Genomic DNA, 12502 nt, shown 5'->3' on the forward strand with positions numbered 1-12502 from the left:
ATTAATGAGCTGGATGAAGAGATTGAGTGCACCCTCAGTAAGTTTGCAGATTACACCAATTTGTGTGGAGTGTCGATCTGCTGGAAGGCAGGAAGGCTCTGCAGAGTGACCTGGACAGGCTGGATTGATGGGCAGAGGCCAACTTTATGAGATTCAACAGGGCCAATTGCCAGGTACTAGACTTTGGTCACAATAGCCCCAGGCAACACTACAGGCCTGGGGCAGAGTGGCTGGAGAGCTCCCTGGAGAAGAAGGACCTGGGGGTGTTAGTGGACAGCTGGCTGAACATGAGCTGGCAGTGTGCCCAGGTGGCCAAGAAGGCCAACAGCATTGTGGCCTGTATCAGGAACAGTGTGACCAGCAGGAATAGGGAAATGATAGTTCCATTATACTCATCTCTGGTGGGGTCACACATTGAGTGTTCAGTTTGGGGCCCCTCACTACAGGAAGGATGTTGAGATGCTGGAGCATGTCCAGAGGAGGGTGACAAAGCTGGTGAAGCATTTGGAAAACAAGTCCTATGAGGAGCTGCTGAGGGAAGTAGGGCTTTTTAGTCTTAAGAAAAGAAGGCTGAGGGGAGACCTTATCTCTCTCTACAACTACCTGCAAGGAGGGTGTAAGTCTTTTCTCTAAGGTAGCAAGGGATAGGATGCAAGGAAATGGTTTCAGATTGCGCCAGGGGAGATTTAGGTTAGATATCAGGAAGAATTTCTTTACTGAAAGGGTTGTCAAGCATTGGAACACGCTGCCCAGGGAGGTGGTGGAGTCACCATCCCTGGAGGAATTTAAAAGGCATCTACTTTAGGACATGGTCCAGAGGTGGACTAGGCAGGGTTTGGCTGTGGTTGAACTTGATCTTGAAAGTCTGTTCTAACCCAAGTAATTCTGTGATTCTAGGAGATCACTGAGTTCCAGTATAAAGGATCGTTTGCTGTTATGTTCATGGAAGTACTTTGAGCTATGCTGAAAGACTACAAACTTTTTTGTTTTTCTCTTAAATAGAGAGACACAAATATTGTGTTTGGTTTGAGAAGGATGTCTGGGGTTTGTTACTGATAATGAATGGGATTTTTGGAAGGGTTATTTCTAAGAACACCAAAAGAATCACACGGGCTGCATCAAAACCAGCATGTCCAGCAGGTCAAGGGAGGTGATTCTCCCCCTATACTCTGTTCTCATGAGATCCCACCTGGAGTACTGCATCCAGCTCTGGATCTCTAGTACAAGAAAGACATGGAGCTATTGAAGTGAGTCCAGGGGAGGGACACAAAGATGACCACAGGGCTGGAGCACCTCTCCTGTGAAGGCAGGCTGAGAGAGTTGGGCTTTTTCAGTCTGGAGAAGAGAAGGCTCTGGGGAGACCTTACAGCAGCCTTCCAGTACCTTAAAGGGACCTACAGGAAATCTGGAGAGGGACTTTTTGGAACAGCAGGTAGTGATCAGACAAGGAGTAATGGCTTTAGGCTGAAAAAGGGTAGATTTAGCTCAGATATAAGGAAGAAATTCTTCACTGTGAGGGTGCTGAGACACTGGAACATCTTGTCCAGAGAAGCTGTGACTGCCACCTCCCCTTGAGCAAGGCCAAGTTGGATGGGTCTTATGGCAACCTGGGCTGGTGGAGGGTGTCCCTGTCCATGGCAGGGGGTTGGAACTAGATGGTCTTTGAGGTCCCTTCTAACCCAAACCATTTTGTGATTCTAGGATTCTGTAAAATGAAGGTTCTATCTAGTTCACTGCTCTGTCTCCTGCAGCAGTGACAAGTAGATGCCTAGGGACCCAGGCAACATGCATATGACCTTCTGCTTCAAGCCTCCAACTATTCTCCATTCTGGGGATTTCCTGAGCTATTGAGTTTTGTCTGCTTAGCTCTTTCCATGTACCTTTGAATGTATATTCCTCTTGCATTCACATCCTTCAGCAATACATCCCATAGGACATCACATATTGCTGGAAGTCTTGCTCTTTTGTTTGCTTTGAACCTGACTCTCACTTTCTTCTTTTGATGGGGTTTAGTCCTTTTATTAGAAGAATGTAAATGGTCAGTCCCTGCCCACTTATGATTCTATATGCCTTTTTCATAGTGCTTCAACCCCTACCCTACTCAGTCGTTGTCCATTACAGCCTTTTGATCATTTTTGTTATACTTTCCGGAACTTTTTCCCATTTTAACATACTATTTTTGTCATGAAGCGACCAGAACTGCACAGAGAATTCAAGGTTCAGGCAAGGCATGAAGATGTATGACGTCAAGGTGTTTTCTGATTTGTTCTCTAATCCTTTTCTAATACTTCCTAAGTTTTATTCGGGTTTTTGGTGGGGGGTTTTTGACTGCTGCTGAGCAGTGAGATAATGTTTTCGTGGAACTATCTATCATATACCGCTTTAAATTCATCTTCTTTGTTGTATTTCACCTGCCGTTTTATTGCCTTGACATGCTGTCTTGTAACGTCCTTCTGCCATCCTTCATAGTCTGTCCTCATCCTTATCACCTTGAATACTTTCAGATCATCAGCAAACTTTGTCACTGGACTGCTCAACCACTTTTCCAACTCATGTATGGATTCGTTAGATATTATGGACCCCAGCACAGACACCTTGCAGAACACCTCTGCTGTCTTCTCACTATTGCAAGGACTCATCCTTTACTGCAGCCATCTGTTTGTTCTCTTTTAGTTAATTATTATCTGTGCAAGACCTAACTGCTTGAGTGCAGGCACACAGATATACATTATTTCTCCTACGCTCCAGATAAATGCTTGGTATTTAATTATTGAAATATGTATAAAAAGCGAACAAACAAAAAACCCAAAGCCAACACCACTCTCCCCCCAAAAAACCCCAAAACAGCACTTTAGAGTCTCTGTAAAGAGAAATACTGTAGTACTGAACCATTTCCATGGTAGAAGTAGCTACTGTATGGTGGTAGGTCCACAGTAGATTAGAGCCACACTGTATGCATACCAGCCAAGTCCCAAGCAATAAAAAACAGGTTTCTGAGAGTGACACTGGAGTCCTATGTACCCTCTTCTTCCTGCTGCAGAAGCTGTCTTCAAATCGCCTTTTTCTTCAGGATTATGTTGGATAAGGTTCAGATAGAATTTCAAGGACTGGACTGATGCATGCAAAAAACACAGAGTTATATAGACCGAAAAGAGCATTTTTTCATCTAGTATCTGTTACAGCAGCACTGTGGGCTAGTAGATTAGCTCTAAGCAAACTCCAGATTTTTATTCCATAGTCCCAAATGAGTTAGGAAGTTTATTTTGAGCTTCCTGTATGTCATGAGGTCAAAGCCTATTCACTTGCAGCTTTGAGCAGGTGATTTGACTGTATCAGCCCCAGTAAAGTAAAGGTCCATCAGCGTTCAAAAGTAAGGAATAATTTTTCCAGGACTGTAGGGATGGGATCCAAGTTTTCACATCTTGCTCTGGTGTTGCAACGCAGATGTGTTTAAAGGGTTAACACTGTGGCTCAATCAGAAGGAATGCTTGGCAATAAGAGGAAGCCTGGATTAATGATAGAAAAGAATTCTTAGCATTTTATAGCAGTGGGTATTCGAGATGAGACACGGCTAATGATCAACTAAAAAGGTATTTGCAGCTGTGGTGCTACCTCTCCCCATAATGCCAACATTAATCAAGCTTTTTCATGCAGCTTTGCAGTCCATTCTATTTTTCATTGTCCTGAATACAAAAACAGAGCTCATGCCCTAATACACTGAGTCAGAGACCATACTTCTGTGTCACTGAAAATGATCAGACCTTATTGATTTCTAAAAGCTGTGCTTTCTCTACTGCAAAACAACCCCCTAGCAAAGTCTTTAACAAAGTGAGTTTCATTTTAAAGAAAAAGTCCCTTCTAACCCCAAACTGTAAATACCTCTGGGATATGAAGCACTTATTGTTGTGAATTAACTGTTCATATATTTTATTTAAGTCTTGAATTACAGCAAAACATCAGCTGTAATTACAGGATCTCTAAGTCTAGTCTTGGAGTCAGCCATCTTGTTGAAAGACCTTGGCAGTGCGAAAAGCCAGTGAAATCGTGTAAGTCAATGTCCTAGCTGTTCTGATTCTGCCTTCAGGGACAGAAGAAAAGCTTCATTATAATGAAAAATTAAACATTTGACATACAAGTTATTTCCAGAATGGCTTCAATCTTTTTCAAATAATGAACTCCATTGAATCTCAACTTCTCAGCAAATGTTGATTATCTAAATTCCTTAAGTAAACTACACGTGATGCAGCTTTTGAAACATGAACATGATCTTCCCTCATGTAAACAATCCTCTGCCTTTGTTGCCTGATGCTATCGCATTCGGGCGCACATCCTTCTGGATTGCAGGCCCAGGCCTATAAAATCTCGCTATCGAATATCCCCCCCCAATCTGCAGATGCTTTATGCCTGTGCTTAACAGCCATGACTCATCCCATTAAAGTCAACAAAGTTACAGTAGTAAAGTTAAGCGTGCGTTTGCAGGAATAGGCCCAGATTCTCAGCAGTATTTAGGTAACTCAAGATGCAGAGAGATGACTAGCAGGGGAATTTCATACTGGTGTGACTAATCTTCCTAAGATCTCCTAAAATCAGGAGAGAGAGAGAAGAAGCCTGCAAAGGGGCTTCAGGACGATTAAATTAGGCTCCTGTTTTGGAACATCTTCCAAGAGAAGCCTCCAGCTCTCCCTGCAATTTAAGAGGTGCTTTCATTGCTCTATCCTGGACACTCAGCTCTCGCAGAAATCATCAGGAGCCAGATATTGGGGTGCCCAGCCATGTCTTGCAAGGAGCCTGTCTGTGGCAAGAGCCACCTCACTCAGCTCTCGCAGAAATCATCAGGAGCCAGATATTGGGGTGCCCAGCCATGTCTTGCAAGGACCCTGTCTGTGGCAAGAGCTCTGGGAGCGGAGGCTGTTGTACGTGTAGCTTTGCAGAGCTGCTCATGGCGCAGCCTGCGCCTGCCGTAGCTTTGCATTCGAGCGGCCCCACCTGCGTCAACATCGATGGTATTGACACAGGATAAAGTTTGCTTTTCAAACTGAAGGACCAAAGTGAGAATAAGTGGAAATATCTTTGACTCTTGAAGGCCTGGAGTTTTAAGATCCTCTTGAAAACGACACATTGTAGGTCAGATTCTTCTTTCTTAAATATACAGGGCTGACTAAAGGCCCCATCTTCATTTTTTATGTTTGATTTATAAATACGTAAATTAAAGGACTAGAAAACATGCAATGACTCCTTGATATTTTAATAAATAAGATGTATTTTGAGGATGCTCCAACAGCCATGATTTTGCCGTGTTAAATAAAGTAGATTTTATAGCGCTTTAATCAGATCATGATGGAACATTATGCAAAATATTATGCAATGTAATGCAAAGTAATTAATGCAAGCAGAGAAGTGGTAGGAATGCGAGACCGCCGAGCAGCATGCATTTGTGTCACAATGCTGCCTGCTGATTTTCCCAATTTCTTTCTTTCCTAGATAGTGGTTTCCCGCTCGGAACCCACAGCTCCACATGTCAGCTTTCAGCTAGACTCCCACCCCGTCTCTCCCCAAGTTGTTGTTGAGAATTCAGTAGCAGATGATGGTTATACCCTGGTAGTGACGGGGAAAAAGGTGAGTGGTTCATAACCTAATCCATCCATGTGCCATATAAACCTGCTGTCAGAGCAGCAACTTTCAGAAAGAGCAGCTATTCACACTGCTGCTTTATGGTCTGCATCCTCCCAGCCTTGCCATTCCCTTGGGAACACTGGAGAGGCAAGTTTCCTCCATGATTTTATTTTTCCCCTCCCAACTAAACAAACTGACAGCCTAATATTGAGAAATGTTTAAATAACATTAAGAGCTGTGATATAAACCAACAAAAGCCAGGAAATGCAAATTTTAAGGCTGAAACCCCATCCTTAATTCAAATGCTCGCAAAGAAAAACACACACAATGGCTTAAAGAAAGAAGGGCGCCCACGGTTTCCTGGCTTGTGTTGGCCTGTGTCATAAGGTCTTAACTTTTTAAGAAGGGGTGTGCATGCAAGAGCTACATGGGTGTGTTTAAAATTGGGAGTCAGCGTTTATAGCAAGGTTTGAAGTTTGCTTTAGTAAAGGGTTAATGAAAGATGAAGAGCTGTCATAAATATGCTGTTGTCGTAAGTAGATACGCATTGGAGAAAGGCTTTAAAACATCAGCAGATAATATTACAGATAATCCTAAACTATAATCGTAAGCAATAATTTGACCCCTCAAGTCCTATAAGAATTTACAGAAATACATTAGTAAAGATGGTTATTAATCATTTACTGCAAATGTATGAGATATTTTTAAGAGTGATCCTCAATCAAATGTCCAAAATAAGTTAAAGGAAGGTACTGAAGTGTAAAGAAACATGGTGTACTTATATAGTAATGTAATTACATGCTAACTTTAACGTGTTGTGACTAAAATAATTCTTGTATGTTTAGAGTGACCATCATCGTAACTATCCTGATATTTTAAACAATATAAATTGTAATTCATATTTTAAGTATAATATAGGTTTCTGATGATAGGTGTTAAAAAGCAGATACGTGGGCAGTCACGTGCTATAAGTGTGCCACAAGTATTCGAACAGCCTTGCCAGAGTTGAAATAGCTATCATGCCTATTTTTACAAATGTATGAACTAAGGCATACTGAGATACACTGGGTTTTTTCCAAGAACCAGTGCAGAACTGGGAGGAGCTCACTGCTGTTTTCTTTTTCCATCAGCAAAAAAAAATGCTATCTTGCTGTAAACACCAGATGCTGGTAGTAACTGTATATAACATTAAGATGCCTTTAGGGTTTCTCCCAAGCGAATTTAAAATCATGTCAGTTAAATTACTTATAAGATCCTATAATTACTGAGCTAAAGAGAAGCCGAACCGTGGCTTGCACATCTGAAATCTGAGTAGCACCACAGCACGCTGCATAAATAGAGGCTCTCCTTGTCGCTCCGTGCATGTATTAAAAGGGTCTTGTGCATCATCTCTTTCCACCGACAGATAACGAAGATCCCGCTGAAGGGGCCGGGCTGCCATCACTTCAGGTCCTGCAGCCAGTGCCTGCTGGCACCTGCCTTCATGCAGTGTGGCTGGTGCAGCCAGCAGTGCCTCAGGGCTCCCCAGTGCCACGGCAGCACCTGGACACAGGACACCTGCTTGCCTACGGTTTATGAGGTAAAACGGTGGACTTCTGTCTGTCTCTGAGGGAAGAATGCAGTCTGTGCTCGGCAGACTTCCCCCATTTGTTTTTATGCAGTTAGGATAAATGAAGTGTCTGCTCTCCTCGACTTCCTTTTAGCCTCAGTGTCCATAAAGCCTCTGGCTGGATGCACATGCTCTCCTGGGAGGCTGCAGGCTCATGGTGGACAGGTCTGCCTGACCATCGTGCTTTGTCCTGCATAGCACTCGTGGTGGGAAACCAACCTGAGCCAGGCTCACAGGGGTCTGATGGGAGAGGCCAGTCACAGAAAGGGACACCCTTCCTCTCAGACCCCTCTCAAAGGAAGGAGGTAGCTGTAAGATACCTACCATTTCTTGCTTACAGCTGCCATGGCCTGACCCAACATAGGAGGTCTCCATCCCCTTGCTGGCTCCAGCAATGGAGGAGGAAAGGGTGGTGATCTCATCAATACTTACAAATATCTGAAGGGTGCACGTCAAGAGGATGGGATCAGGCTCTTTTTCAGTGGTGCCCAGTGACAGGACAAGGGGCAATGGGCACAAACGGGAACACAGGAAGTTCTGGCTGAACATGAGGAAAAACTTCTCCACTATGAGGGTGACAGAGCACTGGGACAGGCTGCCCAGAGAAGTTGTGGAGTCTCCTTCTCTGGAGACATTCAAAATCTGCCTGGATGCCATGCTGTGCAACCTGCTGTAGGTGACCCTGCTTTAGCAGGGGGTTGGACTAGATGGTCTCCAGAGATCCCTTCCAACCCCCACTGGTCTGTGACTCTGTGGCAACCGTGATTCTGTTTCCCTGTGGGGAAAAGTCCTTCTCTCCCCTACCCGTGACAGCTCTGTGACAGAGCTGTCAACTAAAACACCACCCTTTTTTTTCCTACCATCCGTCCCCAGATGCTTGTTCCCACAGATCCCCCCCACCAAGGGGGACGAGCCTATAGCTGTGGCACTCCCTGGGATGGGGACAGCCGGAGGCTGCTGCCAGCCAGCCGAAACCCAGAAAGGGTGTACAGCAACGAAACCACACAGACAAGCAGAGAGCCAGACTGGCACATTCCAGCTGTAGTTCAGCTACGGTTAACACAGGATTCGTGCTGGCCGGCTGTACGTGTAACCGAATCATCCCATGTGGAGTGTGACATAGCTGTGAAGGCAGAGGTTTACAGGGCACTTAACAGACTAGAAAACTGAGGGAAGAACAAGCATAAAACTCTGGTAGCACTTATGCCCATTTACTTTTGTTAATGCATTTAAACTACAGCATGTAGTTAAAAATATGTTTTCTTTTATGGGCATGCAGGTTATAAGTGGAGATGAAAATTTCACATGCTAAACTCTCAGAGAGAAAGGGAGACAAAAGGGGTTTTTAAATAAATAATATATTTCTTTCAACCAGGCAGCTGATTATATATACAACAGCTTTTTAAAGAGTAGGCAGCCCAAACTTCTGATAATCTAGAAACAAATCTAGAAACACATGTTTGCAGGGATTTTTCCTTTCCATGTTCACCTTTCTGAAACATAATTTAGGATTCATACAGGCAAAATTCTATGAACAACAATGAAGCATTATAGGAATCAAACCCAAAATGGATGGAAAGGGTGTGGGGGAGTGTTTACCTTGACTTCCATTGCCATTTACCTTTAGGCAAAGGAGATGTAGAAACTTTGTTAATGTGGAACTGGGAGGGGTGGCTGGACACACCAGAGGGATGTGCTGCCATTCAGTGAGGTCTGGACAGGCTGGAGAGTTGGAAGGGGAGAAATTTAATTAAATATAACAAGGGAAAGTGTAGGGTCTTGCGTCTTGGGAAGAACAACCCCAAGTACCAGTATAGGTTGAGGACGGAACTGTTGGAGGGCAACACAAGGGGAAGGGACCTGGGGTCCTGGTGGACAATGAGCGGAATGACAATGAGCCAGTAATATGTGGCTAAGAAGGTCAATGGCATCCTGGGGTGTATTAGAAGGGGTGTGGTGAGTAGATTGAGAGACATTCACCTCCCCCTCTGCCCTGGTGAGGCCACATCTGGAATATTGTGTCCAGTTCTGGGCCCCTCAGTTCAAGAAGGACATAGAACTCCTTGAAAGAGCACAAGGCCACCAAGATGATTAAGGGAGTGGAACACCCTCCTTATGAGGAAAGGCTAAGGGAGCTGGGCCTCTTGGAGAAGAGGAGCTGCAGCACAGGAAGTTGCATGTGAACACAAGGCAAAACTTTTTCACAGCGAGGGTGACAGAGCACTAGAACAGACTGCCCAGAAAGGTTGTGGAGTCTCCTTCTCTGGAGACATTCAGAACCCTCCTGGACATGTTCTTTTGTGACCTAATCTAGGTGATTCTGCTCTGGCAGGGGGTTAGAATAGATGATCTTTCAAGGTCCCTTCTAACCCCTAACATTCTGTGATTCTGTGAATAGCTTTGTTTCACTTTATACAAGGACACATTTATTTCAAAAAAGCTGTATTAGATGGTCAAATAGTCATTTCTGGCTTTAATTTGTTTGAGACTATGAGTCACCAATTCAAAGGGATACACAGAGAATCAGTCCTGATACATTTATATATGCCTCTGCAGGACCAAGCTACTCATACCTATCCTGCATAGCTTTAATCTTTCTTAGAACTCAAGCACAAGTAGCATCCCTTAATATTTTTTTCTTGGCAAAACATTCCAGCAGTCACTGTATATTGCCATGCCTCCAGAAAGATTTCTAGGGCTCTGAACTGCTTAGCTTCTGATTTTCAGAGGTGCTGAGCTCATGCAGCTCTCTTTAATTTCAATTACGGGGCTATGCGCTCAGCAGGTTTAAGAACCAAGCACCTGGAGCCCATGCAGAGATGCTTAGACTGAGAGGTTTGTCCTCAAGGCCAGCTCTGCAGTCCCTGGGAAGTCGTGGGGAGGACTCATCCAAGGGAGCGTGCCATGGATGTGGGGCGGTGGGATCAGGCATGGGGCTGGCGGGTGCTCCCGGTCCCTGTGTGGCTCAGCCCTGCCTCCTCAGCATGAGCCCAGTCTCCTCCTGTAATGAATATGGATCTGTGGCACTGATGGATCTTAAAGCGAATCTCAAATTACAGCATGCCCACGTTGGTAGAAGTTGTTTCTAGAAGGCTTGTAAGGAGAAAAATGCAGCTGAGTACTTAAATCCCTTTGGATTGCTAGCTGTTAAGACAGATTTCATGCTCTGCTGGACCATGACATTTAACATTATTACTGAAAAAAATAGAAAACAGATTATTCATCATCTTCTGATCTGTCTTTAAACCCATATGCATAAAATGTGAGAAACAAGCTTGTTTTGTTCCTAACAAACAGAGGATGACCTGCTTTGCATAGTATTTGAAATTCAGTCCGAAGTCCGAACTCCCCCCCGAGTATTTTGCAGCTTTCAGAGGGACGGATTGCTTGAGATATGTCATATGATCGCTTTAACCTGAGGGGAATACAGAGCTTCTCCAAGGGTTGGGTCCTATAGACGTTAGCTAAGTCTCCAACAAAGTTTTCCCAGGTTATTACACAGAGTGGTGTGTAGTGAGGGGTGGAGGGAAGGCATTTTCCCATCACAAGGGGCGGCAGAGAAGAAACCCAGAATTTTCTCATGGAGTCTATCCTGCAGACCCTTCATCTCTCTGCCCTGGTTTGGGGGGGCATCCTTCATCTCTGCTCCCTGCTCGGAGCTGTGTGTGTGTGGTGGAGAGCAGCCCTCTGCCCCAACCCTACAGGGAACATACAGCTCCAGCTTTGCCCAGACATCCCACCTGCTACAGATGGCACAGCAGGGCTGGCACCAGGACTCATCCCCACCAAAGTCCTTCTCCCAGGCCCCGCCTCAGCACCGTACCCCACTCCCACCCACTGCCTCTGCCAACCAGTCACACTTTATCAGCGTGGACAGGCGGTGCCTGACAAAAGCCAGGGCACTCGGAGGAGGTTCCTCAGAGCTGGAACAAATCTCAGGCATCTGCGTGCAGCGTTCAGGTCGCACTGAGAGGCGAACGGCGTAGAAGAAGAAATAAATGGGTCTCCCTTTTGATTCTTTGTTGTGGTGAAAAACCTGACATGGTTTGTTGTTGTTTTTGCAGTGAGTCATTTTAGCTGGCTTTTGTCTCAGACATATCGAGAGCATCAGGCCTTCTGCTGCCTGTTTAGGTAGGAGGTTTTGCTGGAAATTTCACATGTGGCCCGCGCATGTTCTTGTCTCTTAATTAAAATGAATGGACTGTTGAAACTTTAATAAATGGATAATTTCTTCCACAATTCATAAAGCCCGTGAGTGGATATTAGCATAATGCCTGTCAACATAAACAAAAGTAAAATACAATACTTTTTTTTTTCCAAAAAAGAAAAAAAAAATTTACTTTCTCTGCCAGAACCCAAAGTTAGCAGGGAGAAGCAGGGAGAAGCAGAACACCGTGCCTTGCAGCAGGACTTCATCTTATCAGCGGGGTCTTCTTGCTATAGAGAACTCCTGAATTTTGAATTTCACAGCATTTGTAACTGATTTCTGACACTACCTGCACGATGTAAGCTCACAGAAGTTGCTTATGTGTGCTTCAGTTGAAAGTCTAGGAGGTTGGCTATTCATTACTGTCAACTCTGCTACGTCTGTGAAACTGCATTTGACTTTTGGTGGTTTCATTGTACGGAGGAAGTGGGATAAAAATAATTAATATAAACACTCTGGGGGAGTTTCTGTGGAACTTAAATTAAAAAGTATAAGATTTGGTTAATTGTTTGCTATCTACTTAGAAGTCTTGCCTCCTGCATTTGCTGGCAGAATGCAGTAAATGCTTTCACTCTCCCTTAATTAAGGTAGAAGGGCTGCTATCACACGCCTCTTTTGGCAGATAAGGTCACCCAGAACCAGTTAAGTGCCTTTGGTTTTTATTCTGCAGTGCTTCGTGAAGCCTGATGTTAATGCCTTTATTTTGCTAACTTATGGATTACCTTTCAGACTTTTCAAATGCCACACGTCAGCGCGTTATTGTACGAAACATCCTGTACCCCCACAGAGCAATTTCAGTTTCTGCACTAGGGTTTTTGTTACTCCAAAAATAGACAGTGTGCTGAGATATTAAGTGGAGTGGAAAGCTAGGATCTGAAGTCAATCCAGAGTTCGGAGGAAAAAGAGAGAGAAATAAGGGAAAGTTAAACTTGGGAACAGCACGGACTCTGCGGGATACAGTACTGCTCCCCGCTCTGAGCTGCAGTGTTGTGTGTCAGGGGGCTGTGCGAGCATCGCTCCCTTTTCATGGGGTTTCTGCAAAAGTAACGTTTCCTGCATAGGTTCCCTCTTCT

General features: G+C 44.4%; 1 protein-coding gene across 1 annotated transcript in view; it reads left to right on the forward strand.

The window, feature by feature from the left end:
• The window catches only part of MET (MET proto-oncogene, receptor tyrosine kinase), a gene marked incomplete at its 3' end in the record, with an annotated part of 72527 nt that overhangs the window by 23171 nt on the left and 36854 nt on the right, over nucleotides 1-12502 (forward strand). Inside the window, exons 3-4 of the mRNA XM_084264573.1 lie at nucleotides 5482-5616; nucleotides 7019-7192. Of these exons, the coding sequence (XP_084120699.1) occupies nucleotides 5482-5616; nucleotides 7019-7192 (309 nt within the window). The remainder of the gene's footprint in view (nucleotides 1-5481; nucleotides 5617-7018; nucleotides 7193-12502) is intronic.

The sequence above is a fragment of the Gallinula chloropus genome (assembly GCF_964237585.1).
Source record: "Gallinula chloropus genome assembly, chromosome: 1".
NCBI classification, from domain to species: domain Eukaryota; kingdom Metazoa; phylum Chordata; class Aves; order Gruiformes; family Rallidae; genus Gallinula; species Gallinula chloropus.